Here is a 23,612-nt window from a genome sequence, read left to right on the forward strand (position 1 = left end):
TTCGGTCCTAATGCTGCATTTGTGCATTGCAATAGGATGTACCCAGGAAGCACAAATGTGTCCAGAAATACAATATTATTTTCTTGGCTTAAATTGAGAACAAGCCTGTTGTTCACAAGAGAAGGTACCTTTTGGGGTTCTTTCTAAGTACAGCGTGATAAATGAAATACCCCTAAATCTCAGTCATTCTTACTATATTTTAATATATCCAGTAAAAGAGTTTACTTTTATCCTCTCTAAGATTTCATGTGATTTACTAAAAAGATCTTGAATTAAGTCACAGTACTGGCCAAGATTTCATTTCCACTGGAAACAGCAGTCATGCTAAGTAACATGTGTTACTGCTGGATACACTGGTTTGGATAGGAATGGACTCAAGTCATCATGTCAGTAACTCGGGGAGAACTGAAGACAAATACTATCTTTGTTTGTTTGAATGAATGTAAAGTAATAAAATTTGTTTAGTGTGTTTGTTCAGAACAATGATGGGCAAGTTAACTTCTAAAATCAACAATACTATAACCTTGAATATTGTGTGCAGTTTTGGGCACTATAATATGAGAAAGACATTAAGCTATTGGAGAGTGTCCAGAGGAGGGCATGAGGATGATGAAGGGCCTTGAGAGGAAGCTGTGTGAGAAGTGACTGAGGTCACTGGGTTTGCTCAGCCTGAAGGAGACTGAGGGGAGGCCTCATGGCAATCTTCAATTTCTTCATAAGGGGAAGATGATGGTCAGGCACTGATCTCTTCACTCTCGTGACCAGGACTCAAGGGAATGGCCTGAGGTTGTGTCAGGGGAGGTTTAGGTTGGATATTAGACAAAGATTCTTCCCCCAGAGAGTGGTTGAGAACTGGAATACCTGCCCAGGGAAGTGGTCACAGTACCAAGCATGACAGAGTTCAAGAAGTCTTTGGGCAATCCTCTCAGGCACATGGTGTGACTCTTGGAGTATCCTGTGCAGGGCCAGGAGTTGGATTTTGGTGATCCTTTTGGATCCCCTCCAACTCAGAATATTCTGTGTCTGTGGATACAGATGAAAGCAGTATATCTCTTCAGTAGTGGTGGCTGTGTACCATTGCCATGTCAAAAGTTATGGGTAGATGGTAATTTCTCATGTTCACTCTAGTTTTGCTACAGTTACCTGATTCCATTACTAGTAACTCTCCTTTCTTTGCAGAGAGAGTTTCTCCACCAAGTACAGTAACTTTTCAGCAGTACTTGCCAGGGAGTTCAAAGATGAACTCGGAGGCACAGGTTTTTACTTTTGGAGCTGATGAAGCTGTCTGTTGCATTGTTTAGCAAATTACTTTTGTCAGACTGCTGTGTGGAACTTAAAATATCCATGCCAGTAGTCATCCTGGAACAGCTCTTTCAGAGCTAAGGAAAACATATAAATTACTTTGCTTATGTTTTAATAAATTACCCATTTTTTTAATAGCTTACATATTTTTTTCAGCTGCATTTGCTATTGTTGTTAAAAAAGAAAAAAATGAAGTAAGAGAGGGGGAGGATTTGTATGATGAATGAGTGTTTGTCTTTTGGTCTGTGTCTAATTTGCTTTAGGAATGTAGCATGGCTATAATTTGCTATCTAACAGGTACTCAGAATTTCCTCCACATTTTCTCCTGGATTTTGGACTTCTGCATATTGGACCAAGCTGAAATATCTGTAACAGGAATAGGGAATTTCTCCCTTCTGTACCATCAATGCCTCAACAGTCTACTGCCTGCAAGTGATTCCTGTGTAAAGAAGACAGAAAACAAACTGAGGAACTGTAGAGGATTGAAGAAAGCTGAAAAAGAAGAGCATTGAAGTTCGCTATTTTTCAGTGAAAATGGAGGACATTAAGCTATTAGGACAAGGAGATTGGGACTATTAGTTTGTAAAGAACCATTAGTGTTTGGAGGAAGATAGAACTGTGAACTTTGCCAGGGGGGTATATTGAGCCTGGTAAGACTGGCAGACTGAGATGTTTGGCAAAGGACATGAAAGTCTGTTAGTTTCTCAGCTCAGGCAGAGATCTGTGTGATGGATTTAAATGCTGCTACCTGAGTGGAGGCCATGTGAGTATCAGTACAGGAATTCCTGCTTTCTTAGCTTTTGGGAAAATAAACTAGAAAATTACATATAAAATAGTAGAGAAAATGTTACTGTGATGACACTGACATACATTTGTAAGGTTAGGTAGGAAATGTCAAATTTCAGTTTGTCTTGGCATCCTCAGTAAAGACTATATGTGTGGTGATATAGTTCTAAATCACATTCAGATGTTTTTATATATAATATTTAAATTTTTTAATAACCTAACTACTGTATTTGCTGTATTGTCAATGTCCAGCTCTTGTCTTTCCACTCCATGATTGTGTATCCAGGAGTGACCTACAGTTGTAAATCTGAAACATGAAGTTCATTCCAGCTTCCAACAAATCTTGGCCCACCAAAAGTATCTGCCATAAACTTCCCTCTTGGGCCCATAGTTGCTACTCTGACTCCTCACCAGAAGACTGCTTTTTCTTAACTCTTATTATTGATTTTGTGTCGTTTTATATGAACTGATTTGAAAGTTGACTAGACCTCAATGTGTATATTTTTTTGAGAAGTGTATTTTTTTACACTGGTTTTGTGAAGGGGTTTTTATTTGGTTCTGAAAGTAGAGCTCTTATCTGAGGAGTGACAAGCTGCAATCTCCAGATCGAGCACATCTGTTTCTTTGTGTGCTTACAATCATTTGCAGATTTAATGTGAAAATGAACCTTTACTGCTTCCTATCTTTCTTAGTAGTGTTGGCCCTGTTTTATGATGTAGAAAACTATGAATTTAGTTGGGCTTCACAGAGTATGTTTTTTATGTATGTATGTAAAGTAGCCTGCTCTGGTCATGGCCATATGCATTCATTGTAGGAGTTGTCTTGCTGTATGCCAACATCTGTTTGGTAGGGCCAATCTGAAAAAGGCCATTGACCAGAAAACAGTAGAATTAAACTACCCCGGTTGGCTTTGCACTGCTGAATATTTGGTATATCAAGAAATTGTAAAGCTTGAAGTCTAAACTGCCCAGAGGGAGTGTGCTGCAGTGCAGTTTTAAGGAGACTTGCACATGTGGCACGTGTGGCAAGAGGATAGCAGCAGGAGAGGAATGAGGATGGTGCAGGAAGTGACATGAGGTTAGACTGTGTGAGCACTGGAACAGTATTTGGCAGTTTTCACTGTGATTGTCTTCATCTTGGCAGTTTTGTGAGGGCTGACCATTCTTCCCCTTCACCCTCTTCCTTTCCTTACCATAGAAGCCCACACTGGTGCAGGCAGCATGCTGCTGATGTCCCTGTTGTGGTGGGTCAGACCAGCTCTGATTTGCAGTGTCATGGGATCACCATGATTTCTGTGTGGTTGGTCTTATCAAAGCTTTGTCTGAATGGTTGTGTGGAGCTGCATTAGTGTCTGAGAAGGGGCTGGTGCAGCATAGCCATCAGCTATGGTCACACTAGGCAGACCTGGGGAAGGGGAAGTGTGAATCTTGAGGTTCTTTTGTTCTGGCCAGGAGGAACTTAGCTTAGTTTAGTGTATCTGGAGATTGGAGGCAGGATGGGAGGGCAGAGGCAGAGCAAGCATAGCAGTCACTCTGACATCTTGAACTGCTTTCATACCCCGTCCTGTGCAGAGCACACACTGTGGCAGCAGTCCTCAGTAAATGAAATCTGGCTGTAGGATTTAAGTAAAAAACATTTTTAACTGTACCATACAAATACAAGAACATGTTATTGAAAGTATCCAACAGCGCCTTATTTTCACAAATGTGTTCAGCTTTAGATTTTGGAAGAAGAATGAATGTTCTGTGCTGCCAGCTTTTTCTTCTGTTTGTTTCTTCCATAAATTTGAAATGATAGTGGGGACTTTGTGAAGCCAAGCACCGCTGGTGAATAGATGTTGGAAAAAAGAATGAGAAGCCACAGTGGTATGGAGGAAATCATGTGGCTACAGCTATCTGTAGGAAAAATAAACATCCTTTTCCCCACTTCCCCACAAAAATGTTTTTGTATCTGGAAAAAATATGGAGCTAAGGCAGATAGAGTACTGAAAGGAGTTAATGTCTATACACAAAATACATTGCCTCATGTGAACACATCATTTAATGAGCTATTTCACCTGAGAAGAAAAGCCTGTCATTGCAGTTGAATTTGGCAATTAAAAAATAAGCAGTGCAAGGGAATATAATAATATGGTAAAAAATTAAATGTGAGTTAAATTTCTTGCAATATTGTGTCTAAAATTATTGAAAAAATGTGTACTTCTGAGCTGAGGACTGCCCCTGGTTATGAAATATTTTGTTTTCTATGTTTTTGTATCTGCACATTCTTTCTTTTAATGCATTATTTTGTTTGCCATTCACAATCATTATTTTACATTTTTCCAATTGAGTTTAGGAATAGAGATGCAAAGAGACTTTCAAAATCACATGCTGAGGCATGGAAGGCATGAGATTTAAGCTTACCATATGAAAGACTTATCCAGAAGATAAAGATATGCTTTAAAAATGTGCATTGTTTAAGCTGTTGCCAGCTTCAGATTCAACAATAGCAAGAGTTTGTCTTTCTAAGTGGAGCATTTTTTCCAATAACATAGGATTCCGAATGAATTTTTAATGAAAGACTAAGCAGAAGTCATTAATATTCACTCAGAATAAAAGAACTTTACTAATGTCAATTCTCACTCCATTTTTCTCTTGATTCCACAGTCCATCATTCTGAACACGTATTGCACTGGACTGCCCAGCAAAATGCAGAACAAGTTGTCTGTGGCTGATATGTTTTAAACAAAACCTTCTTATTTATTTAAAAACACAAAATATTTTTTTTCCTATTTATTAAATGAAAGATCAGGACATCTGGGTGTCCTGAAACAAGGTAATGGGAAACTAGGAAACCTTATGGAAAAACACAGGGATGTCAGATTAAAACCAGGATATACACTGTCTTTGATTTTTTCAATGAGTGACAAAGAAGAGATTTCTGCATCTTTATGAATCTTAAATACTGGCAGACAATATTTGGCAAAATTTTACTCAAACACAATATTTTTTCTTTCATAATGAGAAAAGGTGTGAAAACCTTTTTTTGTTTTCTGTTTAGATTTTAATCAAGAGAAATAATGCATATTTCAGTATATAGTAGGATATAGAGGAAAACTGTTCTATTCCAAATTACTTGTTCCCATGGATGGAGAATATATGAATTGATTTTTTCCACACCAATGAGTAAATTAGTTTTTTTGGCAGAGTACAATCTGCAGTTCAGAGTGCAATAAACTAAACTGTACTGTGTATAGCACATCTTGTAAAAGAAGGAAACCTGGATATTAGTTCTAGACAGAAATTTGCTTAATGATCTGGCATTCTATTTATACCAAATTGATTTTAAAGTTCTGCTAACCTTATCCTATTTTCCAAGCTCTTCCTAGCTCCAAACAAACCCATTTTTAGCTCTGGAATAACTATAATAATTGCAATGGTAATCAATACATATAAACTATTGTATCTGTGAATGAGTTGTGTCAGGGCTTGCATGAAATGGTCATGTTAATAAAGAGATTTGTTTTTCATAAATAAGATTATTTTGTAATGAATTATTGAAAGGAGTAAACTTCAATTCAGCATAGTCTGTAAAAGAAGTCAGGTAGTGTTAAACTGAGTAAAAAATATATGCTAAACTACAATTTTAGCAATATCTTTGCATTGTACAAGTAAATATTCATGTTTTTGACTAAAACACAGATGTTGAAAAAGAGAAAGCAACTAGGCTATTGTTTCTTCAAACATAATAATAATAATGCAGATGTCAATGATGCTGTTTTACATTGCTTGGGAATAGTTATTTAGTGAGTGCTGAGATCCTGTAATATTTTCTACTATTTATGGATTCTGCCATTTTCCCACAAGAGAATTGTGTATGGCAGAGAATTTCTCATGTATTTGCTGTTAAATGTAATTCTGGTCTGGTAGAACTGGACCCTTAGGGATTAGTTGTGTTGTCCTTATTGATGGAAAGATAATGACTGTCTACACTGGAAGAAAATTGTTCTTGGTTTTTTATAGAACACAGAGCACGTTTAGTTTTAAACACTCTTTTCTTTTGTGGCTAGAGTACAAGGAATGACTGGTGAATAGAAGTATATCATTAATTTGACTGTCCAGCAGAATGAATTATAATTTAATGGACAGAAAATCCATGAGGGATGTCCATACTCCTACATTATTTGAAAATCATTTTACCCCATGTGTAACAACAGAAGTTCACCGCTTTTCAAATGAAAGCAAAGTAGCAAAGACTGATGGACTTTTATGTAACAAAAGTGATTAAGTAGGACAATACACAAGTTCACCTAGATTTCTACATATGAACAAACTCTATCTGCTTGCCTAGCTTGTATCTGTACATCTATTGAATTAAGCTGGGATAAAGACAACAATTTCGCAGTTGAGATGCAGATAGAAGCAGGCCTTAAGAGAAAAATCTAATTGAACTTTATGAAGTTAAATCTCAATACTTTGCTTGTCTCGAGACAGAGAATGTATCATTCATGGTCATTATACATGAGTACAGACTTAAAATACTTCGGTGTTTTCTCTGCTTTACTTACATATGTTTTCTTGTTTAAGGATTTTAAGAAGCTTTTTAAGATTAAGGAGTTATCTCCTTGAAGTGACTCTAAGCTTCTTAAAAGTTGAGTCACAGAAATTGGAGTGTCACTTCTCTAGACTTGGTCTGGAAAAAATGTTAATTATTTATTCTCTCTTTTAAGATCTTTAACAATTTCATGTCTGACAATTTATTGTCGTTTTTGAAAGTGTTTAATAACAACATAAAACTTCAATTTCAAAAATAGAAACTTGTATTTTAAAAAAAATCTATCAAAGTTCAGGAGCATTTAGCATACAATTTTCAGATTTTAATCTCGTCATTAGACTTTAAATGCTGCTAGTCTGATATATCTCCATTTGCCTTGATGTCATGATGATATGCCCAATGTTGAGAAAAGCTGCCAGGTCTGGCCCACCAGTCCATGATGGTAAAAGTTCTGATGTTGAACTGATGGGCCTTTTGCTGAAGCTGTACCCTGGCGTGGATGAGAACAGAGGGTTCATGGGCCAGGGAAGGGTCTCCTGTGGTTATCACACACTGAGGGCTGGCTGTCTCAGTTCTGTCTGCTGCTCCAAAGGCTGTTTGTATGTTGAGTGATGGTGAAACAGTGAGATTAAACTCATTATTAACTTCACAACCAACATGAGATTAGCATGACTTGTGCCCTGATACTCAGCTTGATTTTTAGCTGTAGAAATTTCTAACATCTTAAAAAATCCCTGTGGGTAGCATTAGTCAAGTACTGTGCACTACTGGATGTTAATATCCTAGAATTTAAGCTTGCAGAAGCTGAGTCTGACATATTTTGAATGTCTACACAGAGCATATTATAGCTGCTTCTTCCTCTTGCAAAGAGATGGTTTAAAATTGTTGAGAGTAAGTGAAATGTGTAGTTACTTCTGGGGCTGAAGAATAGCATCCGTGTATGTAAGATTAGGCACTTCCCGCCCCCGGGGTTTGCAGTTTTGTATTACAGATTATCATTATTGCCTACACTTTTCTGATGAGATTGAGAAATTTCTTTAGCTGTAGTGTAAAGCTGCCAAAATACATTTACCACAGACCTTAAGGCAAATATAATTCTTCCAGAGGCAGCCTCAGGCTTTGGAGGTTTTTGTGCTGAAAGCAGGCTTAGACTTCCCATGAGATCCTCAAAGAGATAAAAAGACTAAAAGCTCTTCAAAGCTAGGCCTTAGGCCCTGACATAATTTAATTCTCTGGTGATGGTTTTTGTATGTAAAAAATGGATAAATATTTACAAAAATGCAATTTAAATAGAAACTTACTCAACTAGACTTGAAAATAACTTTTTAATATCACCTATTCTTTTGAATTCAACATAAAAACATCTTCATGTACCTTTAACTTAGACATCAGATGACCGGGAAAGAACATGGTATTTTCTTTATCTTTCTATATGCAAAATTTCAGCGAGGTTATCTTGCTTTTTTCATGCTGAATAGTTACTACTGATAACTGAACTGATTAAATTAATTTGCATAACAAGTAACTACGCTGTTATTCTAACTCTATTCTGCACATTAACCCAATCACTTACTAATTGTAATTTAGTTTAAGGTCCCAAATTAAAGAACTGCTCTGCATTCTGATCTCCTCCCACTTTTTCCTTTCTTATTTTTTAGGCTGTATTAACACTAAAATGTATTTAACAGGTAGCATGATTTTCTAGAAAAATCGCCCAGTCTTCAACACTCTGAGTAAAGTATTATAAGTTAAGAGTTAATTTATGCTGGAAATTACTTAACAGAAATATCACTGAAAAAGAGCCAGGAAAAATCCTATTGAGAAGCTCTATGGTATCAGCATTAAAATTGTAGGGCTGGGAGTCAAGAAACCTTGATTGATTGCAGGCTTCCTTTCTTACTGTGGAGATGCTGCCCTGCTTAATGGCCCCCTGTTTCCCACCTTGTAAAACACAATGATGGAATCATCATGTATCTTCAGGTATGTACCACTGCAGCAGCTATTTATCCTCTTCACAAAATTCCAGATGTTCAAAGGAGGCTTAAGACAGTTTGTTCCCCAAAACAGGTCTGCTGCACCTCTCAAACCTCTGTTCATACCATGATTGTCAATTGGCCCTGAATCAGCAGCATGATCAGGAGCAGGTTTCTTGGTCAGGCTTGCTTATCCATGGCTGTTCTTACTTAAGCCTGACTCCAGCCTAGTCCTCAAATGCCTGAGGACAGGGAGAGAACTTGGCTTGCTCTGTGTCTGTATATTCTATCAAAAGCTTTATCCCTCTATTTATAAAATTCTTTAAATCTTATCCACAGGAAGCTCTATGAGTTAAAAGTATTTATTGCTCTTTAATGTTATTAACAGCAGCAAGCGATCCAATCCAAAGATGGTATTTCTGGATAATTTGTAGTGTACAAAACATTGCTATATAATTTCTTTTGCCTTTCTCCTCTCAAGAGGTGCTTACTATGGGGTTTCACATAGTGCAGACATTAGCCTTCTTTGATTTAAAGAATTGTAGTTCAGAGTGCTTATTTAAGTGGTAACTTAGATATACTGTGTTTTATGAAGAGCATCTTAGGGTTATATTTTCATAATTTATTTATAGGAACTATTTTTCCTACAGTAAAATATGAGAACTGACATTTTAATGAGTATTATGAATGTTCTTAATAGATTGAGAAGTATGTTCACCTAGAAGTATCTGTGTTGAGATAACTCCCAAGTTTAAATTCCACTGTTGTCATTGGAATTGTTTGGTTCAAGAGTAACCAGGTCACAGGAGTTACTAACACATAGCTGAAGCAAGAAAATCCAGTTTTATGTCCACTACTGGTTTAAAGAAACCAATTCAGACTGGAAGTAAGATAATGCTCTAATGTGAAAGCAAATTAAGTAACTGATAAAACAGAATTGCTTTATGTAATTTTTCTTGGGGTTTTTTTGGTGAATGATGGAGCAAAATTAGGCCAATTTAAAAAGAAAACCTTTTTCTGCTACAATCTTCACTGTTTATTTGGAAAGTGCTAGATCAGCTTTTATTTGATTCATGCAAAAGAGATTTCCCTGGAGCTAAATGATTTTTAAGCTGAAATTTTGCAGCTAAACTATGGACCATGACTAAAGTAAAAGATAAGTTTGATGTAACTTGTTTTAAAAGACTAAAAAAATCAGATAAGAAATAATTTTAATCTCATTCAGATATTTAATTAAGTCCTTTAAAATTATGATTTGCATTTCCTTGAATATAAAAATACATTACTAAACGCAAGTTGACATTTCTAAATTTGGTACTTGCCACTTCATCAGTGATATAAGCAGAAAAGTATTTTTCAGGGAATGATGGAAGATGTTTTTATTCTCTTGTCACTGTTGTCATGGAAACTCGTGTGTATCGTTGTTAAACAGACTGTATATAAGGCTCTAACATTCCTGTGACTTACTTTTGCCAGCTATTGTATTTTTAATGTGTTTTCTTCAACAGTGTAGTCAATACTTAGGAACTTGTAAGTTGCTCTCCTCAATTACAGCCATGAACACAATTATAATATTAGACTGTCCAGGGACCCCATAGCACAGGGTTCTCTGTTAAAACGTTCTTTTCAATACAGGGTTATTAACAGTTTTATTTCCAAATCCGTTCTAACCTGTTATAAGCACTTAAAAATTAGTATTCACTCTATTCAGGTAGACTATTTTGACAGCAGCTTCTTTGGGAAGAATGAGCTATCCATCAGTCTTTATAAACTCTCTGTCTTGAAAACTGTGGATCTTTTCTGAATGTGGATATTATATATTAGGTGCTTTGTTTTTGAATACAGTGCTAAATTCATAGTACAGCTCTTGTGTATCATTGTCTTAACCTGGCATGCATGGAACAGTAGGCTGAGAGAAGCTGGACTGTGACAATCCAGATTTAAGCACTCCTGGACACATAGTATGTGTAACTTGTTTTCTTACTAAAATCTTATGATGGGCACAATTCACAAAGTAGGGAAATAAAAAGGTAAATATTTTTCCCCCTCCAAATCAGATTTAAGAATTGGTAATTTTAGGTGCAATAAAAGTGTTGTATGTTTTCCATAAGTAAAGGATTATTTTTGTCTTTTAGTGTCTGGAATTACTTCAAAGTATAGCTTCTGCATCATTTACTTATAACTTGAAATGATTTCTTTTTTTCAAAAAATGAAGTTACTTAAGTACACTTTTCATCATTGAACAAATGACCTCCATTTCCTGAAAAGTATTCATTAAATTTCTTTTCTTGTCCTGGCCCTTTTGGTTTCATCATTTGGGGAGTTTTCTGAGGTTTCTTCTGAAATTTTAAGGTTATTATTTTAAATAACTGTCAATGAAGAGTGTCGGTTTTGTGCTAGAGTTAACTGTCTGTAGCAATTTGATGCAAATTTAACTTGCCTGAGAATCACAGTAACATGAAGTGTTCCAGAACAGTAAAGTTTTAAAGGTTTTTTTTAAAGATGTATGTTACTTATGATGTTGGTATTGTTCTGTTCAGAGAGTTACAGTATTAGGACTATTAAAATACATAAAATATGAAGAAGAAAAAACTCAAATACAAGTAAAATAAACCACTCTGGCTTTAGTTTCTAGAAAAAATCCATTCATTAAGTGAGGGTTATAGGTTGAAAATTAAATTTATAGGAAATGTGCAATTTTCTCTTCCTGCTCCAGGAGATTCTGCCAGTTCAGGCAGTTGAATTCAATGTAATGCTACAAGAAAATTTCCTGGCAAGCAAACATGCCCAATATATGTGGCTAAGAACTAAGAATCTGCACATAAAATAAATGCATATTTTCTATTATTTCAGATTACAGTAAGCCCTATATGAATGTGTAGTCATAAGAGGATATATACTTAGCTTTTTAGAATTTATTGAGGCAAAATGGAACTTGTTTATTACTGGCTTCATACCTTTCACCTACAATCATTAATGATTTTAGCTGGGATTTATAGAAAAATAAATTTCCCAAACTTTATATATTCCTGTCTCTTTCTTTCAAAGGATTTAGTTTTGGATAAAATTAAAATTTCGTGAACAGAGAACTTTGGTCTTTTATCCAAACTTTTCTGCATTAAGAGAAAAGCTGTAACTCCTTCTTCTGCTGTGATTTTGCTTTTATGGATACCTCACCCAGTAATCCAGTCAAATGATAATTTTGTTTTCTAGCCATCTCCTGTAGAGCAGCCTTATGAAATCTGAGCCACAGTTGCAGGGCAGAGGGAAAGGTTGGATGTGCATTTCCCCCCTCTGGTTACAGGGCACCAAGAGCTGTGGGGCTCTTGGCCATGCAGCACACGGGAGCATGGGGGTCCACATTTTGTAGGTAATAGGAGAAAATACCCAGACTGTTCATTGTTGTTGGGAGTGCTGAAGGGCACTGCCACACCTAGGGGAACACTTGAGTGAGGGGACAGGGGCTTTGTGACAAGAAAGGGAAATACCACAGCAGTCAGGTGGAGTGGATTGAACAGGTACAGTGCAGTCAAATGTGGCATCTCGGCTCCTGATTCCAGCTTGCAGAAGGATCTGTAGGAGGGATAGATTTTCAGGCTTCTGGTTAAACTGAAAATATTGAGGGGGTGGAAATACCAGATTCCCTCATTGTTGAGGATTAAATTTCTTGACAAATGAAAAACCAGGAAAATGTAGCTAGAACTGTGCATCCCACCTAGAAAATACTGTTTTGAGGCTTAAAAAGTATTGTGTAAACACAGTAGACAATTACAAATACTGGTCAAAAAATGAAGTGAGGTTTTGGAGTTATTTTAATGACTTATTTTGGTTTATTTTAATATATTGTTCCTCATCACAGGTAAGACAGGTAAGACTGTGCATGGCACAATCTTGCACCCTGATAAATACTCTCCCTTCTAAATGAGTTCATTTCTCAGGATAATGAGTTGTGTGGGAAAGAGTTTATTAACTCAGGTCACGTGGGTTCTGATATCTAGATTAGATTGGGTATTATTATGTGAAATTAGTTTCTAAGTGAAACATACAGACATCTGAAATGCTCTGACATCAAAATCCAGTTAGGCTAGACAATGTCTGAGAGTGTGAGTTTACAAAAATGTCTATGTCTAATGTTTCTCTATCTATTAGGCACTGAACATTCTTTAGGTTTTCTAGGATTCAGAAGTCAGAATTCTAACATCTCATTTGTATTTGTCCTTAAAAATATCATTGCCACTCTCAGTTTTACCAAAACATTAAATAAAAGAACTTCTATTGAATGAAAATCCTAGCTCAGCCATGAAGTATTTGCAGGTTTTGAAGTGCTGCTGATGAGTGCATTGTTAATGATCTGTCAGATACAAACTTGTGGGTAAGTTTTTCTCTAAATAGAGTCATCTCTTGAATTTCTCTAGTTAATGTGAATTGGTATTTCATGTTCAGTGAGGTTAAAACTGGCAGGCTGGGATTCCTTGCATTTTTCTGTTTGTGATTGTGGTGCTGATAGCCTATGAACTTCCTTATGGAGGGCTGTTAGGAACTTCCAGTCTGAGTACTTCTAGAAATGAGAAGTGATTAAGTCTTAGCACTTAAAAATGCCTTGTGTGCTTTTTGAAAAGACACCACCATCTATGTTATGTTGAATTAATTGTAGTTATTTCAGTGGTATCTGTGTGTGTCTAGTAAGAACAGAAAGTAGCATTTTAATTTCAGGGATGTCTGTGGGTTGATTTTTGACTGATTGGAGACAGGATAGCTGAAGGACTAGCTTTACCTCCGTTTTTGTTAGAGTTTCAGTCCAGAATTGAAAGGAGTATATTCGTGATATACATACATCTCAGTACAGTGCTGTGCAGGTTTCCAACTGAAATACCTTGGTCCTTAATTTGCAGCCTATGTTCGAGTACCCCATGAGAAACTCTGCATTAAATAAGTTTGAGATTGTGAGGTTTCTGGTGTCTTTACCAGACGGGTTCTGCTGTTCTGTGAAGTGGTAGACTGGTCCTTTCAGCCCAGCAGTAAATTATTGCATATAAATTGTAGTATAAATATTGCATATATCAGAAGGCTTTTAGGGATTATGCCAGAGAAGTCCAGAGGTATTGTTTGTTCAGGGACAGAACTGAAAATCACTGCTAAGTTGTTATGTGTGTCAAGGCCTAAAACAAGATGATACTTTTAACTTTCTGGGCTAATGATTCCCAAATGTATTTCTTGAAAAACTGATAAAGGGACAAGGAGACGGTGGGGCTCTGGCCAGATGTGGACTCAGCTGTGTGTGATCAAAGTGGGAAATCTGCCCAGCTGTGCACCTGAACTATTGACACTGTGGGCCACCTGCACTCAGAGGGATTTGGGCTTGTTTATGCCCCATGTTTCTTCCTCTTTTCCCTTCTCAGCAGACATGTATTTACATCAAGTGCTTGAGTAATGTTCTGTGACAAAAAATAGTACACTGACACACGGAATGATGGCTCTAAGTGTTGGGACACTAAAATGTTTCCTTTCATAGCATAAACAAAGGTTGTGTGTTGTAGGTACAGTGTTTTTGTGAACGGCATAGGCTAAATTTGAACTGAGATGTTAAATGTCCTTGCAGGTGTGTGGAAGTAGAATTGTGGAGCTATGCAGCATTTTCTTACAAAATTTGAATTAGTTCATGTTGGGTACTTCCATGAAGAACCCATTTGTACACATTTTAAGGTATCTATAAAGCAATAAGAAATTCTAATTTTGCCATGCTCTATATGCACATAAGTATTATGGATACACAGCTTAGCAATCCATTACATCATTTTCTTAAAGTTCTGTACAATTGGATTTTACTTAATCTGTGCTGTTTCATGCCAGAACAAAAGATTATGGATTATTCCATTATATGTAGCAGAAAATGATTCAGAGCTGTCAGTTTGAAGGTTTTGGTAAAATTGAAGGTTTTGTAGGTGAAAAGTAATCTTCAGTACAACATAGTTCATAATTGTTGTGGGGATGTAAATGCTCAGCATTCTAACTAGGTCTTTATTCAGTTTAGATTTAGTATTTTTATAATAATTTTAAAAATATTTGAAATGTACATACACATTTGCAATGCCAAACATCCCTGCTGATTCTAGATTATTTATTGCCTCCTATAGAAGTAGCTAAATCTTCTTTCCCATGCCTGGAAGTGTTCAAGGCCACTTGAACAAGGCCAGGTTGGATGGGGCCTTGAGCAGTCTGATCTAGTGGGTGGCACCTTTGCCCACGGTAGGGGGGCTGGAACTGGATTATCTTAAAGCCCCTGCCCAGCCAAGCCTTTCTATGATTCTTCTTGACTTGCAGGCTGCTAATTGAATCATAGTGCATTTCTAAGTGATACAACTCTTAAATGCTCCTAACAAATTCTTCACTGAATTATATCTGGATATATTAAACTTGCAGGCTTGCTTCATTGCACAGTGAATGTTTTCTGATAGTGTTCAGTGTTTTGAGGAAGGTGAAAAAAAATGAGACAGGTTTCTGTGTTGCATAATAACTTGCTGCATCTGTTATATGAAAATTTGGAATAACTTGTGTTGAATAATGTGTGTATGGTTAGTTGATTCTGTTATTTTTTCCACCCTTACTCCCTTTGTACATAGTATTATATTTTTCTTTACTATGATGAGTTATAGCAGATGTCTTGTAATCCTTGTATTATGGAAGTTACATGGGGCACAGGGCATTGCCTTACCCAGATTATGCAAAAATCAGGAAAAAAGAATTATATCACAACTGTTACAGACAGTAGAATAAAATAGAATGGAACGGAGTAGAATAATTCAGTTGGAAGGGACTTCCAGTGACTCTGTAGTCCAACTGCCTGATCACTTCACGGCTGACCAAAAGTGATCTCACAGATTTTGATTATGAAGAAGCCATTGCAGGGAAACCAGAATTAATATATAAGTTTTGGTCTGTCCAGCTGCTGAAAACCCACCAGATATAATGTTAAATGCATATTAAAAAGCCAAACTACCTCCCTTTTGCCCCAAAACATGAACAGCTTTGGTGTTGTAATTTTAACCATATTTGCTTTCCAGTGCAAAAAATAGCAAAAGATTTCTGTATGTCCCGCAAGCTTTGCAGCTACTAATAACTTTTCTATACACTCTTAAATATTTTTCAATGTCTCCACTTAAAAAAATTATTAATTGTAGGAAGGAAAAGGAAATTAACTGCACTGAAAGAATACAGTATTGGCAATATTATCACAAAAATCCGGAAGTGAAGCCTTAGTGCTGCATTTCTGTCTGACGCTTTTGTAGGTACCCTTTCTCCTTATGGTGTAGTCCTTATAATCATGCATGAGTCTATTGTTTAGGAACATATTTGCTGTATCCATAATCTTCGAAAGAGACCTGTTACTGTGAATACTCATAAGAGCAAACCATTTGTTTCCACCAGGATGAAGCATCCTGAAAGTCCAAAAGCAATCACCATATATCACAGGTAATTCTCACCTATGCACACTAGATTTCCTAGGTTCAGAACTTCAGCAATGCTGAAGGTTCAAACCTGAATTTTAGGAGCTTATATTTGAGAATGGAATGGGAAGTCTGGAAGCTTTCTGTACTATTAATGTATAAAGAGTTCTCTCTCTTAGTTTAAGCTCAAAGCAGTTTCTGCCTTTGTTCTTAATACTTAATTTTTCAAATTTTTAGACCTTAACTAAATCCAATGCTGTATTTTTTCTCATCTTTGAAATGTTTATTTTTCTAAGGAAATCTGTGTTTTTAAATAAACTCTGGACATTGTGTTTGAGCACATGTACTTAAAATTCTTTAAAGAGTTGTTTCTAAGAGCACGCATTCCTTATATCTTTGCCTGATTGCAAAGCTGTGTAGTGGTGAATAACTTTGCTAGATGAAGTTCAAAATCACACTTCTACAAAATGAGAAATAGACAAGCTACAGTTTAGAAAGAAAAATGATATTAAAATGCTGGTTTCTCCAATTGGTCTTGTAATACGTTCTTGCTTGTTTTACAGAAGTAAACACTGACACTGCATCCATGAACATAAGAATATCTTCCAGTTTCATTGCAGCTGGAGTTGGTGACTTCATCCTCAAAAAGGTTGGTTTTTAGACTACAGACTATGACAGTTTGTAACAGTGAAGGAACATACTTGTTTGTGTGAATACATAGCCATTTATACTTGTACTAGAGACTTGTCTGTATCTATGTATGTACAGGTTTAACCTGCAGCTGACATGATTATGGAAAGAATTTAAGGAATTCTGTAAGCTTTGTGGATAAGATGTAATTCTGAAAAAATATACTAGCAGTTATGTTTACTGGAAAATAAGAATAACGTCTTTTTTAAACAAAAAGCATTATTATTGGGACAGTAAAATAAAGTTTTGTGATACTGATTTTTGGGTCACTGATGCCTTGAATCTTACAATTGGGCAGTTTTCCCATAAAGTTAGTCAATGTTCCCCTTTCAATCCTGTTAATTTTGCTAAATCACTTATGTTACAGATTAACTGCATCACAGTATTTTGTGTTCATAGTAATTTTAAAAATAGTTACTGGGAATAGGTCATTTAATTATATTTTATCAGTAAGAAAGCATTAGCTCTGCTGTGAGTGATAGCTAGCAAGGCCATCTGCAATGCCTTACAGTTCACTCACTCTGAATTGTTCAGATAAAGACTGTCAAGTGCTGCCTAAATAAGGAAGGAGTTGTGGTAGGGTTAAGTGCAGTGGAGGACACAAATGGAGCATTGATTCCAGGCATGCTGGAGGGTCTGAGCTGTTTCCTGCAGCACTGAACCTTTTAAGAGTTTTCATTGTTTCCTGCAAAGTATTAAAATGCGAGTGTCTGCCATTCAGGATCTTAGGGAGGATGAAAATGAGGATTGGGAAGAAGAAGAAGAAAAGGTGAGTTATACCCCAATAGTTTTGCAAAGTACTTATTTCTTTCTATTTTTACCCTTTAGGACAATAAACCTGTAATGATTACCTCTCTCTTTCAGATCTTCCTCAAGCCTGTTATTGAGGACAAAAATATGGAACTGGCCCGAAAATGCAGTGAATTAATAAGTGATGTAAGTGATGGTGACTATTTCCATCCTCATGTTTACATTTCTTTTTTCAAATGCCTTTATCATATATATTTTCTCAAATATGTACAGCGTAGCATGTGCCCATCCAAGGTTCAAATAATAAAAGCACACAAAGTAATAGGAAAGCACAGATTACTCTGGTACTGTAAATTATCTGCCACAGAAGAATGAGCTTTTAGAGCACTTGAATGGTAGGAAACATAAGCCCTAGAAGGGAGTGTTTCTAAATGTTTCAGGCAGAGGATGTCTGCCATGAGAACACCTTGGCTGCTTTCATCAGGAAAATGTGGTATTTTTTCTGGTTGTAGCCCACTCCTATGCAGTTTAATTGGTTTGAAAAAAACTGGGTTCCAGTATACTGTAAGGAGGAAGCTGTAAGGCAGGGAAGTTAAAAATAAAACATAAAATTTTAATGTTATCTTTTTGTTCTGTGTTGATAGATGTCCTAAACTGCTCAGCATATTGTTATTGATTATGCTTATAGGAAAAATCCACTGAAATACTAGAATATCTTTTAAAAATATTTAGCTAGCTAATTCTTGATTTAGTTACTATAGATTTTTAAAACTGTGGATCAGTTACATAAACATTATATAAACATCATAGATTGAGTCCAAGACATTTTAAATTGGAGTAGATCTGATTGCTTCAATATAACAGGATCAGATTTACCTTGATGGAAATTTGTTTTTGTTTCTCTCTGGGACAGTGTGTCTGGAAAGTGACTTTGTCCCTTCGTAGGTGCATGGGTATAAAGAATGATATTTCTCCTGTGAGAAAGCTGGCTAGCAGGAGAGGAGAGTGTTCTGAGGAGAATGTTCAACAAATGTTCTAAAGAAACCAAAATATGGTGTCCGGCTCTGTTGTGTTGTCATCTGATATTTAGGTTTGGGTTATTGATTTAATGGGAATAGAACATACAGAATCTACATTTTAGGTATAAAATTTTAGGGGTTGTGTATCAGAAAAGAACAGTGACTTCAGATGAACAGTATCTGGGATGTGTAAAGTGTTACAGTGCTGGCTTGAAAGTGTGACTTGACAAGGTCAAAGTTTCCTCTTTTCTCTTGTCCATATACCGCCTCTTCAATTTTCAAAGAAAGAGTGCTGCAAATTGGATAGATCTTTAAGAGAAGCTTCCCAGGTGGCTCCTTTGTAAACTCAACCTATTTTAGAAGTAGTAGAGATTAATAATATTTTTCCTGATAGATGTATATATGCTTTCTTTGGGAAAAAAGGGCATATGGCACGTTAAGTGCCTGTCAACTCATATAAAGGCAAAAATGAAAATGGACCTGAAGCACTCATATGGCCCAATATACATTTATTGCATCTATGCAGCTTCTTTTTAAACATGGTCACTGTTCTTAAAGACAAAAACTTATTGAAAAATGCTGAAGAAATCTTTCTTTAACTGAAAAGGAATTATTACTCTGCTGTGTACCCATTAGGAGTAATGTTGGCCGTGGCTCTTAATTAATGGATAAATGGAGTGGCTGTATTTTCTTGGATTTTTTGTAGAGACTTGAGAGCTAAGGTGAATAGCTAAGTCAAGCCAGGCTTCTACAGCTTATAATGGTTCAGAGATGTGGGCTTTTGCTGAAAACTTTTGGTGTGTTTAGCCTGCAAGTGTGTTAGATTTTCCTTGAGATATGTCAGGCATTATGACAAAGTGTTATTAATGCTTTCAAAGCAAGAACAATATATAATGATCCAGACCAATCTAATTAAAAAAAAAAGGCTCTGTGTTTAAAAATAACATCCAGCTTTGGGGCTTTATTCAACCTCTGATGAAATTAGTAGGTTTTTCTTCATTGGCTTGAATGGAATATGCATAGAATATGAATTTTGTTTCCTAGAATTTTTTGCTATAGTGGAATTTCTTATGACCAGTGAAGTCCATTGTGCCTGGGTATAAATTCCTCACCCTGCACATTTAATTGTGGAGACCAATAAATTGCAAGGAGTTTGCATTCTTACCTTCAGTTTTTTGACTTGTTGACATTCAGAACCTTTTATATATTCCTTCTCCTTTTTAGCATGAACCTTGGCACATACTACTTTTGTGTGGATTTATGATTGGTGTACATTTGCACATTTTATTTGTAGAGTGTTTTTACAGCTCTTGCAGTTTGGCTCTCAGATGACCTTGGAGGAGCAGCCTGTGTCCTTGCTGACCACGAGACTGGGTGACTGTCCTTTTCTGATGGTGGAGCTGTCAGCACAACTCCCCCACCAGAAAGCAGAGCCAGGAGTGCACATGCCTGAGATACTGGGGCTATTATGCTTGCCCTGCATTCTTTGCAGGCTGACTAATTTGGCAGTATTGTTTTGAAAAAGTGTTACACCAGCAGCCCTTGATGAATCAGTAATTGCCAGCCTTGAGCTGTATGTAGGGGAAGTTGTGAAGTGTTTATGTGCTCCGGTTCTTGAGAAAATCCCCAATTTCATTTGAGGTTGGCAGATGTTTGTTCTGTGGCTGTGATACCCCCTGGATTGTTTCTCTCGACAGTCATTCCATTTAATCTCCCTTTATTATGAAATTTTATTCCACAGATGTTTTCCAAACTGTCATGTGTGTTTGATTTATATGAATTGCCTTCCTCTCCAGGCCTTTTCTCTTCCACATTGAAATTGAGCTTGTCCATTTGCCTGTAGTGCATTTTCATCTCTTCTTTATTTTGATTATGTGGTGTGATGTTGTCAGTACTGTTATAAGCAGAGATGGGAACAATTATAGAAGGTAATTGACCAAACTATCATAATCCTTTTTGGTAGAATGGCAGACATGGCCTTCTGAAGATTCTGCTGAATTTTGGTAATGAGTGGTACCAGCACTACTTTTCCTCTAAAGCAGAAAATAGAACTGCTTGCCGTTTATCTGTCCTTACACAGAGTCTAACTTTGCTTTAGGATGTCTCTGTTATAAAGCAAAGTTGAAGAAGACCTAGAGCCAATAGTGGAAACACTGTGCCAAACTAAGAGGGTTTTGACTACCTAATTTTGGGTGCAGCTGTTCCCCTAAACACAACATTACTAGTCACAACCTCTAACTCAAGAGGACTTTGAGCTTGAAATTGCTGGAGATGACTAAAATACCATGCATTTTAATAGTAATACTGTATGCCTGCCATTTTCTCTTGCTTTTCTCTATGTTCCTATGGCCACAGAGAAAGGATTCTGTATCAGATGGATCTGTGGTCTGACACAGTCCTTAGTCTTATAAGAGGTTATAAGTTCAGAAATGTAGGTTTGGAAAGTAAGTAACTTTTGTTCTAGCATAAAAGCTAGATAAGAAGGTTCAGACATTTTTGTCGTTTTTCTAAACATAATTGAATATTTTAGATATGACAGTTCTACAGTGGATCTTGGCATGATGACTGTTGACTTGGTTGCACCATTGATATTTAGATTAAGAATAGTTTTTTGAGTATATTCATAGTAAAGTTAGATGAGCATGTGTCCCTGAATAAAAGGAAGGGTGAGTGCCTGAGTTATGCTGTTACCATTGGAGTCTTCCCTTTAGCCCACTGTCTCCCTTCTGTGTTTCCCCCTGAAAAAGGCTGATGGAACAGGCCATGGGTGAGATGAATTTTCTTGGTGAACCAGGAAGCTTCGGCTTAAAGGTTGGATGCCCTTATTTTATAAAGTTTATCTTCCCATATAACATCCATTAAGAAAAAAATGCAGCTTGAACCTTACTGTTTTGGTGGTTGTCTAGGAATTTTAATCCACTTTACTGGATAGTTGTGCTGTGGTCAGAATTAGTTTTATGATGAGTCAGGGAGAAGAAAAGGATCTTAAGAGAACGATGAAAAATTGAGCCTTTAGTGAGCTATTGAACTTCAGAAGTATATTGAAAGAGTAGGGCTCCAGGCCATCATTTGCAATTTTTTCCTATTTGTTTTTTTTTTCACAAGGCTTACCAGATCTGCTCAACTTAAACAGTGTGTTTTGTGGTGAGGAGTAATCCACTTGCAGGCAAAATTTTCTATTTAATATTTCAGACATCTGAATTTTTAATTACAGACTTTGAAGAGGAATATTAGCTTTTCTACCTGTTCATTCCAGCCATTGGTTATGTTCGATCCTAGTCAACGTCTTGAACATCTTCCTGGCATTGTTTACACTAAATATATTTTAAAATGCAGGTGTCATGATTTCAGTATACTTGTCCCATTTCATCTTCCATCTTTCTGATTCCAAGCAATGTGGACAACTGGACTGTAGCAGAATGGAGTTTGTTGGATCAGAATTTGACCAAACATTCTCTCTAAATTGCGTATTTGAGTCTGTGCGCATTTTGTGGCTTCTATGGGTTACTATAACAAATGTGACTAATAAAGGATTAAGGAGGTGGCATTAGTAATTTACTGCTTTCAATTCTTTTGGAAGCATGACTTCTACAGCAGAACAGCTTTGTTTCTTCTAGTCATGTTCTGTCATTCCCCCCAGTTAAGAGATACCTTAGGAAGCTTTCATGTTTGATTCTTGAATGTAATTATTACTCTGCAATTAAAATGGATATAATTGCAGTCAGCTTTCAGATGTCTGTGGGTTATTTATCTAACCAACAGCAAGACTCTCTGTCTCCTGTGCCAATGTCACAGCTTTACAGGAGTTTCTACTGGGAATGCCATCAAAGTCACCCAGTAGACAGTCAGCTCTGTAAACTTCTCATGCATGTGTGCAGGTTGAACAGCAAGTACCTGCTTATGTTTATCATAAAAAATGCCTTTTTTGTGTGTTGCTCTGTAATTACTTGGGAGTATGATGATGAGGTTACCATTGGCTTTGTGAGTCCCTGAGTAAAGTCATGGCAGTAATGTTATACCCATTTTTCACCAAAATGTTTTTTTTTAAGAGACTGTAATCCACAAAAGCAGATGATGTAATTTGGAAGGGATGTGTAGATTCTTTCAGTAGTCCAAATCTGAATGAGCTCGATATCAACCAAAATAGTTTCCTGCGTGAGGATTAAGGAGTCATGAGTTTCAGATGAATTTGGCATTATCTAATCCGTTTTTCAGTAGACACAAACTTTGCCTTAGAAAGCACAGGAGCTGATTCTGTGTAAGCTGCCATCTTTCTCGTAAGTTTTTCCAAGTCCCTGTAGAGGAGCATAGACTAGAACTTGTGATATCCATTAAGGATTCAGAGAAAGAGGATATTAAGGCTGCATATTTCTGTAATGCTCAGATGCAGATCATATTGCTTCTGTCAGTGCTTGTCAGCAAGTCTAGAGTACATAAATTCAAGCTGCTGTTATGCAGAATGTGAAAATGAGGTTAGAGAAATGGTAGCAGATAATAACCATGAAAGCTTAGTACTAAATAATTCAATTTGCATTGATCTAAACAATTCTCTCTACAAAGAAAGAAATGTCATTGAAAACATCTAAGGCTATCCATGTAAAGTGTCTGTCTTTAAAACTTATTTAGTCCATCTCATCATAATTCACCATCTTTCTTTGTGCAGTTCTCATATAATGAATGTTCCTTCATGTTAACCATGTCCATAGATTTTATCCTTCTTGCAGTCTCACTAACAAAAACAATAACTCCGACTTCAGCAACACTCATGTGATTATTGTACTTGCCCATAGTGTTTGCCCCATTATAAGAAAAAGGTTGGTTGTTAAAAAAAAAAAGGTGTTTTTTGTTTTTTTGCTAAATATGTCACAGTGTTCTGGGGTTTTTTACATTATTTCCTATGGGCATACACATTTTATAAAAATGCCTACATTTAAAATTCGTTTGTCTTAAGTAAATTTTGTTATTACTTGAATGTCATGACTGTTGGGTGCTTTGTAGGCAATGGTTTAGCAGTGGCCACCTGAATATATTCATGTAACTCTTGGATTCATAAAGGGGTATTTGATGCTGTTATACAGATTCTGTGCTTGCTAGGTCTGTCTTAGAAGTTAGTT

The 23,612-nt window shown here is 36.4% G+C and overlaps 1 protein-coding gene across 23 annotated transcripts in view; it reads left to right on the forward strand.

Annotated features, from left to right (window-relative positions):
• The window catches only part of NEBL (nebulette), a 248,738-nt gene that overhangs the window by 139,704 nt on the left and 85,422 nt on the right, over nucleotides 1-23,612 (forward strand). For 10 of the 23 annotated variants that reach the window (XM_088160674.1, XM_088160657.1, XM_088160697.1 and 7 more), the window contains 4 exons: nucleotides 16,020-16,064; nucleotides 16,603-16,688; nucleotides 17,451-17,498; nucleotides 17,594-17,665. The exons of 2 other annotated variants lie outside the window; for them this stretch is intronic. In XM_088160674.1, the coding sequence (XP_088016800.1) occupies nucleotides 16,626-16,688; nucleotides 17,451-17,498; nucleotides 17,594-17,665 (183 nt within the window). In that variant the 5' untranslated portion in view covers nucleotides 16,020-16,064; nucleotides 16,603-16,625. Of the gene's footprint in view, nucleotides 1-1,599; nucleotides 2,066-16,019; nucleotides 16,065-16,602; nucleotides 16,689-17,422; nucleotides 17,499-17,593; nucleotides 17,666-23,612 lie in introns of all 23 variants that reach the window. 11 more of the 23 variants (XM_088160719.1, XM_088160689.1, XM_088160701.1 and 8 more) reach the window with 5 other exon arrangements.

This window comes from Sturnus vulgaris, chromosome 1 (assembly GCF_052056855.1).
Source record: "Sturnus vulgaris isolate bStuVul1 chromosome 1, bStuVul1.hap1, whole genome shotgun sequence".
Lineage (NCBI taxonomy): Eukaryota > Metazoa > Chordata > Aves > Passeriformes > Sturnidae > Sturnus > Sturnus vulgaris.